A 20,317-nucleotide genomic window follows, 5' to 3' on the forward strand; every position below is an offset into this window, starting at 1 on the left:
TGCAACAAATGACTTTTGCATGTTCAAATGCTTGTATTAATCATGTCATTCTTTAAGAAGTATCTGCATTTGTAACTTATAGAGATATTGAAATATGCATTTTTTAAGTTGCAGCATTTATATCTAGGCAAGAAGCTGAGCTGTCTGAATGACTAAAGTATTGTGGGTTATATGCTTGTAATATTTAAGTTAGATAAAATGACATGTTATAAGTATAAAGTTAAAAAGTTATTGTTAAGCTAAGAGCTGAAATAGTTGTTGCTATTAATTTATATTAGTTAGATGATTGTAGAATGTAGAAAATACGTTACTTTAAAACATGAAATGTGTTTGTCTGAAAATATTAAGTTTTCAAGCATAGAATATTTTTAGTATAGATGCACAAGTAATTTTCTTAGAATTTTTGCTGACGAAGTGAAGAAAACTCCTTGTGAATTGGTGCTTTTCTTTTTCTATATGTAAAAGAATTTCTAATTTATATATATATATATATATCAATTACTGTAGAACTCGAGTTTTACAGGATTTCTCTACAGTAATTGATTTTTACTCCAAATTGAATTGACTAAAATGCTTCATGAGAATAAGTTCTTTGAGTATCAGCATTGGTTCATAATTTCTACTATTCACGGAAATATTTGGCCTGACTAGAATTGCCGGTTTGGCTTTAACTTATAACTCGAGTAAAGACGAAACACTTTCGTATTTACGTATTTTTATCAATTATTGTTCATTGAACGGGAGTTGGTTTGTTCCCCTTGAAAAGTCAACTAATTTCTGATCAATGACAATGATTACATGTTTTAATTTTAACTTTTACAAGTGAAATATTATTCTTCGTGATGATTTAACTCCAGTCCCAGTTAAAATATTATTAACATTTTGCTTTCAAATTACTTCAAAACATCTTTCAAAATATAACTTACCAGTATGGATGCACACTTTTAAAATAATTCTACTTTAATTAAACTTAGGAGATAATATAATCAATTAATCAATACTGTTTAGGAAATAAATTATATATATAAAATTACTTCAAAAGATGTCTTTTCTGTATTTCTTGAGATGTGTAATTTGAAATCTAAGCAAATATTTTTAGGTACCCTTTGTACTATTCTTGAAATACAGAGATAAAAGAACTTAAGAACATAAGCAAGCTGTTTCTTTTAAAATCATAATTTAATGACGGGAGTAAAAACAATGATTGACATTCGGACAATCTCTCTTAAATTTAGACAACTTGAATGTATAGTATTTTAAATGATGTATTCATAGCGAACAAAAGTTGTTCATTCATAAAGTGGATCATTGTTAGCTTTGTCATGCATTAACCCTTTCAGGACAGGCGTCCCATATACGTATTCCCTAAGAACATCTCTTAAAGCCAGGCGTCCCATCCACGCATCGCTAGAGATTGCATTCAGAGGACGGGTGATGCGTATGCACATTTTAAGCTGGAACGTTTTTCTGAAGGCTACTAGATGGCATCCTATGTCCATTACTTCTGAAATGAACACAGTTTTAAGTTCGTGACCTTGAGTTTGATATATTCTGCTTGACTTTGGTATTTTACTCATCAGCTCTTGCGAGGGTGGGGTGGGGAGGGAAAACATAAACAGAGGTGAGCTCTTATCGCTGAGAGCTAATGAAAACATTCGCATGTCTGATTTATATCCAATTCCTTTTTTTATTCTATTTTTTCCTTTACTATATACAATCTTTTAGGGTTAGTATGTGGAGTATTGTTACATTTTGCATTGCCCTTCAGATATATTTCCGTTTCTGCTCTTTTTATTTTGGAAAGCCTCACCTCCAGTCTATTATAGCGGAAAGGCGCTATTTATCGGAGGAAGAAACCCTCGTATGGTCAATTAACAATGTATTAACACAGACGAGAGTGATGATTCATTTTCTAAAGAGTTAGAAAGTCTGTACTTCAAGATTTACCAGAGTCTTCATTTTAAATTTTGTTACTTCTTACTGTAAATAGTCTTTATTGTGTTGTTTTATTAATTTAAAACTTTATTGATGGATTTTATCAATTAAAACTTTGGAATAATTTGAATAGCTCTTCCGAAAATTATTGTACAAGACAAAAAATTTTTTAAGTATATTTTCATGTAAAATAAAGAAAAAAAGTTATTAAGTGCTAATTTTAACATATATAAGAGCTCAAGTAATAATCTAAAAGGATACGAAAAATTACGATGCTAGAAGCGAAACTTTTTTTTTTTTTCTGATCTCTTTTTATAAAATTAGGCTTAACGATGCAAAACCTCTGACCTGTATGGTGACTGCCTTCGATTTCCTTCCGTCCCACACGAGCATCTTAAACAAAGGTGCGGCGTCGCGAAAAGGTTAAGCAAAACAAAATGAGGTAGATGAAAATTACTGCTGGTCATCCGCTCAATGAAAACATAGATTCAAGTGAGTGGGTGGTGAACATTATGGGGATATGGTATTAGAACTTGCCAATTACTGTTAGATGGTAGTACATTAAGCGGCTTGTAGTTGCAGTTAAATTTTTTTGCATTCATAGCTTCTTTTGCAAAAAAATTTTTAATTTAAAAAGGAAAAAAAAAACTCAGGTGTGCTTGAAGATAATTTAAAAGCATGCAACTGATCAGATGAGTATCTTTAAGATTTTTGATTTATGCAAAAAAAAAAAAAGAAAATCAACAGTGGTCAGTTCTGTAAATGATTGGATGACATGTGTGAAAGTTTTGATAAAATATTTATGTTCTGAAGTTCACAATAATTACTTCTGCATGGAAATTTTAAGAGTGTAAAAAATTATCTTTCTGTTGCCTTTTCCATAAGACTTCTAATTTATTCTTCAAGAAGTAATTAAAAAGCAGTCGAATATGCTTGATAATTTATACCTTTATTTTTAAAATATCTATTTGATGTAATTAAAAATGCATCTAATTTAAGTGATTTGTATCTGGTAATTCTTATAAGCATTTGAACTATTAATAAAAGATGTTTCTAAGGCTGTTTGCTCTGTACCACCTCATTATGTAATAATAGTGTGTGCTTCACCTGACAATGCATTTTATTAATATCCTTAATATTTTATTTTCCATGAACTTTAACTTTAGAAGAGGCATTGTGATGTGTTATATTCATACACTGCATCTTGTTAAAAGAATTCACTCTATAATACAGAGGCATTTTGTATTAAAATACTACTCTAAGTTGGAATTTTTTTTCCCCCTTTTCTAAATCCTGTTCTCCAAGATCTGAAACTAAAAGGTATTTCTCCTGCCTTCCTAATGTGCTGTAATGTATTTTGCAGTAATTGACAAAACAGGCAATCTTCTTATTAGAACATAAATTTTATTTCTAGTTCACGGAGATGGATAATTTGAAGAAATTCTTTAGTGACAAAACTTTCTTACTATTACTAGCTAGTAAAAACTTCAGAATCTAATTTTTAAAACAATTTCTTACGTTGCTTAGCAACGGTTACATAATACAAATATGGCGTTGCCACTTCAACAATAAATTAATTAAATAATAAATAAATTTATTAAATAAAAAGATATTACAACCTCTTCTCCCTCCAGATAAACTTTAATTTATATTTTTATAAATTAAAGTTTACGTTTTTTTTTTTTTTTTCAAAACAGCAATATCAGCACAATACAGAGTTGAAATGCAAGAATTTAAAGAAGAATTAAGCAAGAAATAACATAATAACATACACTGAGGAAAAGAGGAAGGAACAAAATATATATATATATTTTTTTTTTTAAATCTGTATAGAGAAACAAATTATTTAATCAGGCCGGAGAGTACGACTTAATGCGTCTACATTTTTATGGTTTTTACCACTTCGATGAACGACCGTGTAATTGTAATTTTGTAGTACTAGTGCCCATCTCATAAGTCATAGATTTAGACTCGCATTATTTTTGAGCCAAACTAAGGGATTATGATCGGTCATGACGAGGAATTTAGTATACCTGTTCAAATAAAATTGGAGTTTCTTTACAGCAAATATGGCTGCGCATTCCTTTTCTGTGGTAGAGTACGTTTTTTTTTTCCAGTTTCTGTAAACTTCCTACTGAGGTATAATACTAGATGTTCATTGTTTCGTTCATCTTTTTGAGCTAAAATGACACCCATACCAGAGTTTGAAGCATCAGTTTGCAAAATAAACTCCTTATTGAAATCAGGTGCATGTAGTATAGGCCTTTGAGACAGTTTCTCCTTTAGCTCTTCAAATGCTTTTGTGCACTCTTCTGTCCAATTTATTTTCCCTTTCTTTAAGTTTCCTTTCAAAGTTTCTGTTAAAGGTGCTGCTGTAGATGAGAACATGGGAATCTAATGATTATAATATCTCGCTAATCCTAAAAATGCTTGACTTGACTTTTTGTGGATGGCACTGGAAAATCAAGAATAGCTTTTACTTTCACTTCACTTGGCATTCTTATACCACGACCAACAATATGCCCTAAATATTTGACTCTATCTTGAGCAAATTTACATTTTATAGGTTTAATAGTTAAACCAGCATCCTTTGTTTTGGTCGAAACAGCTTTCAGGCGACTTAGATATTCTTCCCAGGTGTTTGAAAAGATTGCCACGTCATCTAAATACGGAACAGCGAAGTTTTCACAACCGTGAAGGATTTCGGCCATCAATTTGCTAAATGAAAATGGTGCATTTTAAGTCTGAAAGGCATCCGTAAAGGTCTAAATGCCAAAACTTGTAACAAAAGTGGCTAATCTTTGAGCATTAGGTGTTAAAGGTATTTGCCAGTATCCCTTTGTTAAATCCAAAAGAGTTATATATTTTGCGCCTGCTACCGTTTCTACTCGTTGTTCGATGTTAGGCAAGGGAAAGAACGTATTCAATTTTCTATAGTCGATACAAGGTCTTGGATCCCTCCTTGCTACTTCCACTAAAATCATAGGAGAAGCGTAATCTGAATCTCCTATTTCAATTATTTTATGCTGAAGCATTTTATCAATTTCCATTTTTAATATATCAGTTTGTCTAGGAGACATTCTATATGGTTTACAGTGGATTGGGCTGTTTTCTGTCAGTTGAATATCATGCATTATTAAATGAGTTTTTCCAGGCTTATTAGAAAAGATTTTTAAAAACTTGAGCAGCATATCATGCAATTCTTGAATCTGTTCTTCATTTAGCTTATCACGTAAGGAACTATTTTCTTTAATGTTCTCAAAATCGAACAATGTTGGTTCAAAGTCAATTGTTGGGAAATTTTCTTCCATATCATCAATTTCAGATTGATCTTCTGTAATCATAAGATTAACTGATTCTGCTCGCCTATGATAAGGTTTTAGCATGTTAACATGGTAGACTTGATTAAAGTCTTTTTTTTCCTTCGAAACTCGCGACATAATTAGTTTCGGATTTCTTCTCAACCTTTCCATTCAATTGTTAGTCTGTTTGGTTTATTCGTTGATACAACTAATACTAAATCTCCTACAGAGAATTCTCTTTTGATAGCTTTACGATCGTACCACACTTTTCGTTTGGTTTGCATTTCCAGCATTTTATCTGTAGCCAGCTCTTTGCATCTTTTTAACCGATTTCTCAATTGAAAAACTTATTCAACAACATTATTTCCTTCGTCTCCAGGATTCATCCATTGTTCATATAATAATTTATATATAATATTATTATAATAATCTCTAAGATTTTGACTATATACTAATTCTGCAGGTGTAAATCCCGTACTCGTGCGTTATTGTTCTTAAAGCAAATAGAGCTGTGGGAACTTACTTCTCCCACTCAGGGGCTGCTTCGATACATAAAACTTTTAAAATTCGTTTGATTGTTCCGTGAAATCTTTCAACAGAGTTGCTCTGCGAATGGTGTACTGAGCTTCTAGTTACTTTTATTCCAGATTTTTCTACAAATTCAATGGCTAGATTGCTCATAAAGGAGGTACCTTGATCAGTTTGTATTTCTTTCGGGAACCTCATTCTACTAAATATTTGTAACATGGCTTCAATTACTGACGTTATGCCAACATTAGGAACCGGTACATCATCCGGATATTTTGAAGCTAAACAAATAGCTGTAATTAAATATCTATTGCCATTCGGTGTTTTTGGTAAAGGACCGCATGCGTCAAAGTTAATTTTTGAAAATACTTCTGGAATAATTGGTACTAAAGTCAAAGGTGCTTTGGCTTTATCATTAGATTTTCCCACTCTTTGACATGGATCGCGAGTTTTAACATACTCTTCTATTTCTTTATAGCAATTAGGCCAGTAAAAGTATCTTGTTAATCTATCTTTAGTTTTGACGATGCCTCAGATGTGCTATCATGACATAATGACTTTATTTGATCCCTATATTTTTCAGGAATAACAATTAATTCCCTTTCATTTCCATTTTTATCTATTTATCTCTTCACCAACAATCCGTTTTCTTTTACTTTGAAATCATTTGTCTTGCTGGAATTTTCATTTTTAGCTTTGTTAAGCAGTGACGCTAGATCTCTGCTTTGATGCTGAGATTCAATTAATTCCTTCGAATTAACGTTAATCACTTTCTTAAGTTCCTTGTCTTCCTCATCAGCTTGAGGTAAAATATCTTCGTCAGTCCTAGTTTCTCCGTGTCAATTTCTCTGCTTCGATCTTCTTCATGAGATCTTTTTACTTGAGATCATGTCAAAACCGTTTTTATTTTTTTCTAAATTTAAGAATGATTTATTTTTGAACAATAGTGCAGTTTTGTTACTCAATACATATCTTCCGGGATCATTTGTAACAACAATTTTGACTTCCGCTAACGGTAGACACACTAAATGGTCATTTAAAAGATATTGTACCCAGACATGTTCTCCAGTCATTTTTGCGTTATCAATGTATTTTCGAGAAATAACATCAACAGTGGCTCCTGTGTCTCGAAGAATAAGCATTTCATACCCATTCACCAAACCGTTAATTGTATATGTCTCTAACAAATCATCATTCGAAGATACGCAATTTACCTTTTCATTAGGTTTTAAGCGAGGACACTGAGGCTTAAAATGTTCGTATGATCTACACTCGAAACAACGTGGTCGATATCTTTTGTCATATAAATTTTCTTGGTTCTTGTTTTGAAATTGACTTCTTTGTCGGTGATCTTTCTGGTATTTTGAATCATCCCATTTATCAGAATGCTTAAAATGAGGCGGATGCTCTATTTTTTTCACAAAATTATCATAACGCGGTATAAATGATCCTTTGTTAATTTTCTCAGTCTGATTGGCAGAAAATTTCGGTTTTATTGTTTTTCTCACATCTTCAAAATCTTCAATTTTCTTAACCATTTCAGTAGGTGAAATGATGGTTGTCCATTGATCCATAAAATGTTGTTTGAAATCAGGAGAAGTACACTTTTTAATTTGATCAACCAGCTTGAGATCTTCTAGCTGTTCAAAAGTTTTAATGTTTAATCCGTTAAGCCATCCTTCTAAATAATTCTTCAATTCATAGTAGAAATCATACCAAGTACTTTCAGTAGATTTTTGGTGTTTATTAAATAGTTGTCGAAATTTTTTCGCACTTGTTTTAAATCATCGTAACAGTAAAGTTTTTACATATTCATATTTTTTTGCGGCCTTTCCTGGTTCTCTAGCAATAAGCTGAACAATATCAGGAGGCAGCAATGAAAAGTTGAGTCACTTGATTTTCAGCAGGTATATTCATTATTTTAGCTCGATGCTCAAATAACGCCAGAAATAAACTCATTTCATTTTCTTTAGGGTTGAAACGTGGCATGACATCGTTAATTCTGATTTTTAAAGGATGCTCGGATAACTGCGTAGTTTCTACCGGCTGTGCTGTTACAGCCATTACTTCCAACTGAAGTTTCTGTAGCTCAAAGGCTCTAATTCGCTCTTCTCTTTCACGCTCTTCTTCTCTTTTGCGTTCCTTTTCTCTTTCGTGTTCATTTTCTCTTTCTTCTGTTTTGCGTTCCTTTTCTCTTTCGTGTTCATTTTCTCTTTCTTCTGTTTTGCGTTCCTTTTCTCTTTCGCATTCTTATTTTCGTTCCCTTTCTTCTCTAATTGCAGCCAGTAGTTCTCGAGTAAACTCCCCATCATAAGCGGGACTTTCAGTAATCAGTTTATGTAACTGAGCAATCTTAAATTCAGGTGTCACAGTTAAACATAACTCTTCTGCTAGTACTTTTAAACCCTGTTTTTTACTCCTAGCTAAGAATGACATGTTGACACAAGTTACCTTTTTATTAGGCTTCCTTTTGAAATTGAATCTAAAAGATCGTACTTGTACTAAAAATGTATAATTTCTGGCGAGACTTAATTTTTCAAATACGAAATTCAGACCAACCAATTGGAGAGAATTATTTAAACAACTTTGCCAGGTTGGCACAAAATACTATAATACTACGTAGGGTTGACGTTTTAACTCACTATTTACAAGCTTCGTTAGCTATAACTATATAAACACCTTTGCCAATACAACCCACGTCTGCTTGACGATTTTTCTATCTTTCTCCGTGCATAGTTGGCGATAACAAAAACAATTTTTGCCAGTTTAGCAATACAACTTTTAGAATATACAATCTGTAATATGTCTGGATGACGTTACTATCTATCACACACCTGGATGGCGAGAACTAAGAAAAGACTTTTGCAAATTCTGTGGTATAATCAAATCGCACTACGTCAGTTTGACGTTGCTCCACACGCCTGCTTGGCAACAAATTCAAAACTCGGCTAGCAGTTCTTTTTTTTTTTTTTTTTTTTTTTTTTTTTTTTTAAGTAAATGCCGGGATGGCTTACGCATATCAATTGTCAACATAAATATTCAATACAAATAAAAGTAAAGCATAAATAATAATTTTAAAATACTTCTTTACCACAAATATCAATTATAAATTTAAGCTGAATATTTTTAGTGTCAGTTATTTTAAACAAAATCTTACACGATATAACTATAATTCTGAAAAAAATGTATTAAAATTCAATAAAAGCATTTTTAAGAAAACCAAAAGTTAATCTTATCTTCAGAGATCATTAATATCCTGTTCTGTCAATTCTTTGCTGCAACACAAGTTATTGAAATACAGAAGGTAACTTTTGAATGATCCGCTTCAAAATCTGGCTTAAAAACTGCAGACTTCAGAAATCGGTTTCTCCGTTAAATGAACAAACTCGGCAATTGATACTAGGAAACTTGTTCTCAAAATTTCAGTAACTTCCTGGGATTAGGAGACCAGCACCATCGAAATTGATAATTGCACTCCTAATTTCCAGTATCTCGGTGGAACCTCCAATTAATTAAGACTAATGTATTTTGCAGTAATTGACAAAACAGGCATTCTTATTAGAACATAAATTTTATTTCTAGTTCACGGAGATAGATAATTTGAAGAAATTCTTTAGTGACAAAACTTTCTTACTACTACTAGCTGGTAAAAACTTCAGAATCTAATTTTTAAAACAATTTCTCACGTTGCTGAGCAACAGTTACATAGTACAAATATGGCATTGCCACTTCAACAATAAATGAATTAAATAATAAATAAATTTATTAAATAACACAATATTACAGTGCCTTCATGGTGTAGTGGCTCTGCACGGTGGGCCGGTATTCTAGAGGCCGTGGCTCGGTCCTGCTGAAGGCGTTGTTAATTTTTCATCTTTCCTGCTTCCAAAAAATACCTAATGTCTCTACAGTGGCACCCAAACTAAAAAGGTGGTGGATGATGATTCTCCCCACTCAGGATTTGGTGATTGGGTCCCTTAAAATCCCCAGTTGTCCTTTAAAAGGGTGAGTATATAAGCTATTCCCCCGCCTTTGTGGTGTAGTGGTTTAGCATGCTGGGCCGGTATTCCAGATGTCTGTGGTTTGATTCCCGCCGAAGCTGTTGTTAATTTTTCATCTCTCCTGCTTCCAAAAAATACTTATGTCTCTACAAAACTTACTCATTATTTATTTTGGATTTCTATTTTTTATTTATTAGTCCAAAGGGGCTTTGTCCCTGCAGGACTGTTGTTTTCATTTTGCGTTGAATCACTATAAATGTCCTTTTCACTTTTCAAACTGTTGCCACCAAATGTTAGAGTCCTGCATTATATTTGAAGAAATTAAATAATGAAAAATCTGCATAAATGTATGTATATTTCTTGCATTGTGATAAACAACAGTACATAGAGCCATTAGGCACTGTCTAATGGCTCTATATACACTGAATTTTGAATGACTTAATCCTACTGTGAATATTGGCATGCGGAAGCCCAAATTTGAAATTTATAATTTGTTTTATTATTGATTTCATATTTTGTTAAACTTTAACAAGTTTTTGATTAAAAAACTGAAGGGTTTCAAAGTGAGCAAATGCAACGTTGTACAGAAAAAACATTTTTATCTCCAGCGCGTAAGACTCTGTATCGGAAATTCTAAAGATATACTCAATTTAAAACTATTTTGCGATATTGCTCTTGAACTGAATTTTATGGTTTAAGTGCAAAGAACATGATATTTAATAAATAAAGGTAACCAACAAAATGTTAAAAAAAGCCCCTTTGAATGTAATTTAAAATCTGAAACCTTTCAGATTTTCTTCTTTATTAAATTTAAAAATGGAAATTAATTTTCATTGACAGGATTATTTTGTCTCAAAGTTCCACCACTAAGCATCGAAAATGTCTAAACTAAATTTTAGAGGACTAAAACTTAACACTTACTTAAAAACAGCTGTACTGTTATATTAGGTATAGCATCAAGTGTAGTACTTCGAATTTATATTCGAGGGTATGTTTATATACTAATGCTATATTCTTACATATTGATTTTTTAAAATTTGAAATGAAATTTCATATCTTATTTCACAAAGTGTATAATAATATTACAATAAGTCTTAAAATTTAAGCATATCTGTAGTTACAGTAGTGTATCTCGAGCATAAATTTCTAAGAGTTTTGTACATTCATTAACATATAAAAGAAACTTAGTGTGTGTTGATTAAAAGTTTTTAAATCTTGTTAAATATACCTGTGAGGAAATATTTTTGCTTAATGTGTTATCTTTTCCATAGCTGATTCAACAGTGCCTAAAACTGATTCAAAACAGAATGATGTAGCAGCTCTTCCTGAATGTGCTGAAGTAAAATCACAAAGTAACAGAAATAGTGGTAGATATTCCAAAATTTTTGATGATGCATCTGTGAACATAAAAGCTGATCAAGGACTTGATGAATTAAAAATTTCTAAAAGAAGTGATCCGTCATTTTCCAGTGGTGGTGCATGTTCTCAAGCTTGCACAACTTTACCTCCGACTGAGGAGAAAAACATCTGTTTAGTTCTGGACAATGGTATTTATAGCACCTCTTATTTGAACTCGAGCAAATCATCATTTACTACCTATTCAAGGCTTGCTCAAGCAGAAGCTCAGGCAGCCCAACATTTGCCTGCTTCAACTTCAAGCGCTGGAGATCAAATAAAAAAACGCAAAGCAAATCGCCAAAAAACTGAATTTCTTTCTAATAAAGGTAAGCTTCATTTATATGAGCTTTTTTTTTTTTTTTTTTTTTTTTTTTTTTAGTGTATGAATTTGAATACATTTTACGAGTTGTGTTAATCTATTACGTATTTGGTCACTCCAGTTATTGAATGGATAATACTTTACAATAAATATTCAGTCAAATAATCAAACTGTATTTGAAATTTATAGTGCATTATATTTATTATTAAAATAAATGAGATGTTCTCAAATCTATCGGACATCTATGCCTTTGAAAGAGATGTTATTCCAGTATGTGTTGCACGTTACAGGTATTCACTGACAGAACAGTATTTGAACAATAAAATGTAAAGCCTTGAAAATCTTAATTATACTCTTTTGATTTGATGCTGAGAGGATTGATGTTTTCAACATGTGGGATTTAATAGCAACTAGTATATAAAAGTTTTCGGTTAAGTCTCTGAACATAAGTAATCTCTAGATATACACTTCAACAGCTAGCTGTGCCATGGTTTAATTCTCAACACACATAAAGGGTAGAAATCTATTCCACTCATTTTGTTAGCAGAAAATACAAAAATTTACTGGTACACTGTAATTAACTGGTCTCTACCTTTCAGAGGCAAGGGAACATGGCTAAAAGTTCATTTGCTTGAGTGTGATTATTATTTCCGTGACTGGGAAATAGACTATCGTTAAATATGTGTTGATATTGTAGATTGAAGTGCACAGCTGCAGTGATAAATCCAAGATCTCTTATTAAATTTTGAAGCTGCAAACACTTGCCCCCCATTTGGATTATGAAAGCAACTCTGAATTGTGTAATTTTAGAGAAATGAGACAGTGCCTAATTTTCTGAAAAAGTTTTGCATTAGAAAAGATGCCACAAAAAAGAATGGCTATGAATTTTCGTAAACTAAAAATGGAAATAAGTATGAGTGGCGTTCTGTCCCATTTTTTAAAGTTTACAAGAAAAAAGTCACTGACTTTTGTAACTTATGCATAAATATAGATCAAATCTCAGAATGAAGTAGCCCTTATCTAAAGACAACTACAGTCACTTGTGCAAAAAACTGTACCTGTGGCGATTACCTATACCTGTGGTGTCAATTTTGCAACAAATAAAAAATAGTTATCAGTGATCTAGGCTAACCATTTAATATAATTATATTCACTAAAATATCATTGATTATTCCAATTCAATTTTTTTAAAGTAAATTATCTTTTTGTTATTCATATCATTTAATGTTGCTTCTTCCCTCTAAATTTATTTATTATTAGTAAATAATACTTCCAAATTTCAGGAAATTTTCTCTTGCATAATCCTGAAATTAATTCTAGCAGTATGATGACATACCATCACAAAATTTAATGCACATATTTTTTGCTTATGTATGCTGCTAAATAAATATAAAATACCTGAATTTATTTAAAAATATTATTAAATAGATTTCTTTCTTTCGTTTAGCTGCAAAAAAAGACATTTTTAATCCAGATTGGGCAGATTCTAATCTCAATCTTCAGTGGAGAAAACAACTATTATGGTTATAATAGTGTTTTCAAGTAATACCATAATTAATTTACCTCTTAGCACAACAGCCAACATGCATTACGCTGATAGACTGGAATTTTCTTAAAACACACCTGAAAAAGTTAGGGAATTTCATTCTCCTGTTTTAGCGGCAACCCTGGTAGGTAGATCAGAATGTTTCCAGATTCGCATTAAAAATTTATTTGGCTATAAATTCTCTATCAGATATGTAGTGCCAATAAAATAGGGGAAAATGTAAAACTTTTGTTAGAGAAAGTGTGTTTATTGAATGAAGTGATATGTTGGTTCTGAAATGTTTCATTTGGATCATTTGTATACTGATTCATCTCCTTCCTAATTTATAGTGAAAGAATGGGTAAAACGATTTCATATGGGCTGAAAAACCATGGAACATTTTTCTTTTAAAGATTGACCATTTTGAGTATTGACACTAGAAAATATGGTGTCCGTCAAAAAGGTCGCGGAGAAAACAACACAAGGCGAAAATGTCGTGGTACAAAACATCGTGGAAGAAATAAAACAAACAATGTGGTGCAAAATATCATGGTCAAAAACTTCGCAGTTTAAAAACATTGTATTCGAAAATATCGTCGTAAAAAATAAAGTACTTGCAAATCATCGCATGACAATAACATTGCACTCGTGCGTTTTTCAGGTTTTAAAAGCTGTAAATGCATATTTGCATAATAATTTGGGAGCGCAAGAAAGAAAGAGGCATATTTTTACTTCTGTATTTCATATTTTAGAATGAAATATTAAATTTTTATTGGAAAAGTAAGAAGGAAACTTAAGTATTTAAAAATTGAAAATTAGTAGAAAATTAATGCAACTTATAGCACTTAAAAAAATTTTAAATTCACATAGTTAATTAGCAAAGGTCATTAATAAATTAATGTTTTTTTATAAAGTTTTACTGTTAATTTTTCATGAAACTTGCAGTCTAAAAATGTTCACGAAAAGTAACTTCATGAGGTTGTTAATCTCTATAAAAATTGCTTAGTTACTTGTCAGATTATTTTCTTTCACATTTGTTAATCTGATATTGATTTAGTGAAAATTATATTGTTTTGTTTCCGTTTATTCTTAAACATTTTCACGTATAGCGTGAAATCAATTATTTGGATGTTGATATCTTAGTTATAATGAAAGTCAGTTATGTAATATGTCAGTATGGGATTTGAATTTATTAGATTATGTCAAAATGCACTAGGGCTATCTGCTGAAGAGGAGGGATGCATTTGTAGTGTACGTTTTCAGGAACTGGCACATATTCATGTTATACATTAGGAAAATTGTGAAAATCTCATGCAACCAGCTCGTAAACCTGATCGAAATACCAGTGCTCAATGACTTTACTGCCCGGGCACTCATTTTCAATTTATAAGTACTTAAGTTTCCATCTTACTCTTTCAATAAAAATTTATTAGTTCATTTAAAAATATGAAATATAGAAGTAAAAATATCCCTCTTTCCTTCTTGCGCTCCCAAATTATTATGAGAATATGCATTTTCAGATTTTAAAATCTGAAAAATGCATGTGTATGAAGTTATTGTCGTGTGATGATTTGTGGGTACTTTATTTTTTGCCATGATAATTTCGATGACTGTTTTTGCACTGCTTTATATTTGCCCACAGTATTTTGTACCACAATGTTTTATCTTTGCTTTTTATTTTCTCCCATGATATTTTGTACCATGATGTTTTTGCCTTGAGTTGTTTGTTTTCTTTGTTTCTTCAATATTTCCTTCCATGATGTTCTCAGCAGTAACCAAAAATATTGCTTATATCCAGGAGGAGATACTGAATAAGACAATATTAAAAATCAAGATGCAGCAAGATAGGATCTATCTAAAACAACTATTTTATTTATTCTATATGAACAAATTTTTGTTTGGGTGCCCTGACTTTCATAAATCCAAAAGCAGCAGTGTTAGTGCAGTTTGAGAAACCAGAGTGTGGCTTGGCTATCCGTATTACAACCCATTTAGCTGCACGAGTTTGTCATTTCCCTGTACTGACAGTTGACCTTTGCGGAAGGAGCTTTAATGATGATGGTGTGAAAAGAACTGTTATAGAACATCTTGAATACAGACTTTAAGGTTACTTCTTTTAGTGTTGTTAAATGATGGGAAGTGTGTATCAAGGTACAAGATCATATTGAAAAGTAAAATATTAAAATTTTCTCTCTTAGAAGAATATCAGGCTAGCAACTTTTGAAACTATGTACACAAATATTTTTATAGCAATTTCAAAAGAGTCTGTGGCATGAGTTTGCCAGTGAAGATTTTCAGAAGTGATTTAGATACTTCTGCTAATGCTCCATCCACTTTTGAAGGGGGCTGCATTTAGAATGACTTAATTTTACCAGTTTGACAAAACACGATAGTACTGCAAGTTTTTGAAGTCAGTACATATACTTGCTTTTAGTTTATATTTCAGAAAATTGCATGAGTTTTCTATGTTCTTGTATCCAGAAAGAGTGTAAACACTAAATTCTTTTCTGTCCTGAACTTCACTTTACGGGAAATGTAATGTTGCTTGTCTCAAATCTTTTGTCCGGTAATTTGAATCTCTGGCAGAAATTTTAAGAGGCTAAATATCAATAATATTTTAAATGGAATTTAGGCATTTGTTTGCATCAATATTAACCCTCTGAGTGGCGGCATGGCCTTTTCAATCTGCATATGAAGACCCTTTATTTAAACAACATATGTGAGCTAAACTTGTGTAATTACTTATTTCAGTCTCTGTTTTCACAAACTTCCATTCATTAAGGTATATTTACAGCATTAATAAAAGTAAGAAAGCAGAATATTTTAAATAATAATCCGATATATACCAAGTGACAAAAAAAAAGATCATCTCATGACGGGATAAAGGCAGTTATACCATTTGTGGTTAATCTTATCCATAGTCAAGTATACGACATCACTGTACATGCCCAACTTAATTCCTTGGTGCAGTATAATGAATTTATTTAATGCATTCAGTATTATAATGTAAACAGCAGACACTTTCCTAAAGAAGTCTTTTAAGAATGAAAGGCATTTAGTTTTAAAGCAATAACTAGTGGATATATGTAAACTTCTATAATTTCTGTTTTTGATAAAATGTGAGTGTTTTTTTTTTTTTCCCCCTTCCTTTAAATTATCTGTCATAGTGTTGTAATACAAACTGCATCTTTCTTCAGAAGGGAGGGCATTTTCCCAAAAAGTCCACCGATTTATGTACCATTACTGTAATTTAATACAGGCAGCCCTTACTATAATGAAATCTCAAATATAACAGAGACCTTTTGGTCCCATCCACCTTTTAATTGACTTAATTTTATTTTATATTGTTATAGCAAACTTCCAAGCTTATGAGAAATTGGATATAACAAACTGTATGACTATTTTCAATTGGGGGGGAAAAAATCAGAATTTCTGCAAAATTTAAAAAATAAATAAATAAAAATTACTAACCATTAAAGTTATTCACACTTAGGGTATTAGGATCTACATTCTGTTCATAAGGTATACATCTTCACTCAGCACTAGGTGATCAATCACCACAATGACTTCTAGATTATTTTCCCTTTCCCTCCACTTCTATGTGTTTTAAACAGAGGTGGTGCAAGACAGGCATGGTATCCAAATCTAACAGAACGAGGATACAACTGGCATATTCTAAAACACAATATGGTTTAGAGGACCATTGAACAAAATAATACGAATGGGTTCTGTGATCCATTCAAATTCTTTGATTGAGCTGCCAAACAGAGCTGTGTTCAGGGCTGACACTATGCTATTTGAGGAAAGAGTAAACCTTACTGGTACCATATAAAAAAAATCTAAAATTGATTCATTTCTACCTGTGGCAAAAATGTGAATATGAGAAAAAATTAAAAAAAGAAGGAACGTAAGGTTATTGAAGAAGTATTGCTGAAATGATTTGCTTTGTGCATCTGTTAATGTGCCAATATTTGAGCAGATGTTTCAGATAATGGGCAATGAATATGTCAGATGCTTTGGAAGGAATGCAAAAAAAGAACACAAAAGTTTGATATTTGGGGAAAAGAAGTAATTGCTATTAAATCTTAATATGGTTTTTAAAAATTAGATTTATCATTCATTTCTTTTAAAAGATGGAACAGTTTCCCCCCCCCCCTGCATTCATCATTTAACACATTTTTGTGAAAAAAATTATTTTTTTTCTTACATCAAATGTAGCAATTCAAAGTTCTCATTCCTTGGAGTTTGTTATAGGGGGGGGGGTGTTGACTGTTTTATGATCTAGTAATAAAAAAGTATGGTTGAGAATTGGAGGATGTTGATGAAAAGTAATTATCTGAGGTCTGTGTTTTCTCTTATTGTGTTGTATTGAAAACCTTAGAAATTTAGGCAGTCTTACTTCCTCTACTGTAATCTGCTACTACCTCTAAATGACTGTTAAAAATTCAGAATACAAAATAAACCTGCATTATGAACAGTTGGATGTATGTATAAAATGAATGTTTATATTCGGTAATAGAAATTCAGCTGTATTGATAGCTTAGTTCATAGGTTATGTATTTTGTTATTGTGAATTCAATGATGCCTTATTTGTGGTAGATAGCAATCCTGTATGTTAAATCTGAGTAATGAATAGAAGTAACCTTTTTGTGTTTTCCAAATTAACTCAATATGGGTTTTGTCAAACATTTTCTGTTTAAATATTTTAATGTGTTTATTACATATGTACATTTTATATTATAGATATTGCTGATAGAAGACCAGTTGCGAAAAGTGAGCAGCCACCAATTGTTCAAGAAAATATTCTTCCAGAAACTGTTGCAGGCCAAGGCAAACTTAAAAACTTTTCTTGCATTTTAAGGGGGGCATGCAAAAGGAAAAATTTTGTAGGCTCTCACCTACCAAAGTACGATAAACTGTCAACTCGAGCTGTTGAACAAGATTTAAATGCATTAACTTTAACCAAAGATACTCCGTGCTTATCAGGAAGTGTGCCGAAGATTGAGACTCCTCATCTGAGTCAGGAAGAAGTACAAATAGGAAAATCCTTGTTTGCTTCTATTTCACAGTCAGAAAGAAACCTTCAAAGGACTGAGCGTATAAGAAAAAACAGAGCTGAAAGCAACCCTAGCAGTAGCGGCACAAGTAGCTTTGAGAAAGTGAAAAACAGAGTGGAAAGTGAGCCAAAGTCTATAAACGAGCAAGTTAAGCCTAGTAAGACTAAGACCACGGGGTCGTGTACTAGCAGCCGGTATGTATCTCTTGTATTTGCCTCATGTTTGAAGTTTAAAATATTGTATATTAGAGAATACTTAAGATCTCTGATTCAAGTAGAAATGTGACAGAATTTGATGCTCTTCCAAATTTTATTTATTCTTGATTTTTGTCATTTTGGTACCAGTTTTTTTAAGTGGTACAAATATTTGTCCTTATGAGCTATACATTCCTGTAGCTTTACCAAAAGTTTATCAGAAAATGCTTAGCTGTTGCTACTATTGCTGTTGTGATATCAGTAAGAAAAGCATCTTTAACTTCAGATGCCTGGAACCTGTGTTCAAAGAATTAAGCTTTTAGATGTCCTTTAAAAATGGGAGTAGTTCTGATATTGCATGGCTAACTATACCTCTGATAATTTTGTTTGGTAAATAGTCTTCAGGATGGTCTACCTCATGAATGAGAACAGTATTAACCACTTGCGCTACGACTAAACTTCACGGTTGCGGTGCCGTGCGCTACAATATAACAAGCGGTATAGTGTCTCATTTACACCGCTCCACGTCTGCGAGTGCTATCCGGAGCTGTAACTCAAGAAATAAACAATCTCGTTGTTAGGCGACATGTGCACCACGTTATTTTCATTTTTCTGCGTGGTTTGAGACAAAAGCATTTCAACGTGTGTGGCACATCTTTTTAGTGCAAGTTGTTAAAAGTAAGAGGTGATAGAAGGTAAGTATTTTTGTTTGATGTCAAAGTTTAATTTGGAATAGGATGCAAATTTTCAATTTTATTCCAGTTTTAAATTGTAGAGATGTTTGTGCTGGATCCTGTACATTGTTTTAATTTCCTTTTAAAATTTTCAGAAGTGTGTCAAAAAATTATGCTGGCCGTTAATTTTGTCATCTTGATATCATGAAAAATTTCTGCACGTAAGCTAATATTTCCAATGCTGCTCGGCAATCTGACAAACGTGTGTGTATGTTTTCATGTTTAAAGTCGGTGGCACAGGGAAAAAATTGTGTTTTAGACAAAATCACAAGAATTTGCTCAATTTTTTAAACATCAGATCACTTTTAACAATATGAAGTTAATAAATAAGATATTAACTAGAGTCCTTTGTTTAAAATGGGGTAAAAAATGCAGTTCTTCATGTATTCTCATTCTTTAAAGCAGGTTTAGCTTAAGATTCTACTCTGCTGCTGCAGTCTTGCACTCTTTTAAAATTCGTACTGCTTTTTATTAGCATATACACAGGGGGTTGGACAAAAATATGGAAACGCGGAAATAAAAAAAATATATTGCTATGACTAATGCAAAGTGTAGGAAAACTGTTGGCAATCAAAACAGCTTGCAGTCTTTTCGGAATGGATAAATAAAGATCCTTTTTTGTTTGCCAGGGAATCTAGTACCATTGTAAAATGTTAGCAAGTTCAGTTAACTATGATGGCAGTGAATAGTGCTTATACAGATTTTGTTCCAAAATAACCCACGATAATAATATTGATATATCTGGTGATTATGGTGTCCATGGTAGATGTGAAAGGTTCACTTTGGTGCTTAGAAAAAGTCTTGAATGATGTGAGTTGAATGAACAGGAGGTCTGTTGTCTTGGAATATGACATCACCAGTGGAGAAAAAATTTGTACCATGGGTTGGATGTGATCAGCTAGAATGGTCATATAATCCTTGGCAGTAATGATGGGTTCCATAGAATGTCACAATATGGCTGCTCAAACCATGACTAAACCCCCCATCATGTTTCACTTTTGGTAGCAAACAGTTGCTATCATATGCTTGGGATGGCATTCGCCAGGTGTAGACTCAGCCAAAAGGTCAGAAACAATGTGAAACAAGACTCGTCTGATGAAATGACTTGTCTTTCCATCGCTCCAGAGTACATGTCTTATGATTTTAGCTCCATTTCTCCTCTTATAGGCATTTTAATCACTGATCAGTGCCCTTTTTAATTGAAGCTTGCCCCAAAATGCCCTGTTTGTGGTGCTCCCTTTATAGTGCTTTGGTGCCGACAGGATTTGAAAATGCGACGCTCAGATCAGCAGTCACTTTTATGGCTGTACTCCTCGTTTTTTTA

At 32.3% G+C, this 20,317-nt stretch overlaps 1 protein-coding gene across 15 annotated transcripts in view; it reads left to right on the forward strand.

The window, feature by feature from the left end:
- The window catches only part of LOC118182554 (E3 ubiquitin-protein ligase TRIP12-like), a 400,228-nt gene that overhangs the window by 242,602 nt on the left and 137,309 nt on the right, over positions 1 to 20,317 (forward strand). For all 15 annotated transcript variants that reach the window (XM_085809626.1, XM_085809623.1, XM_085809627.1 and 12 more), the window contains 2 exons: positions 11,038 to 11,490; positions 17,752 to 18,259. In XM_085809626.1, the coding sequence (XP_085665752.1) occupies positions 11,038 to 11,490; positions 17,752 to 18,259 (961 nt within the window). The remainder of the gene's footprint in view (positions 1 to 11,037; positions 11,491 to 17,751; positions 18,260 to 20,317) is intronic.

This window comes from Stegodyphus dumicola, chromosome X2 (assembly GCF_044657685.1).
Source record: "Stegodyphus dumicola isolate Sdum_Otavi_A_Nest chromosome X2, ASM4465768v1".
Taxonomy (NCBI): Eukaryota; Metazoa; Arthropoda; class Arachnida; order Araneae; family Eresidae; genus Stegodyphus; species Stegodyphus dumicola.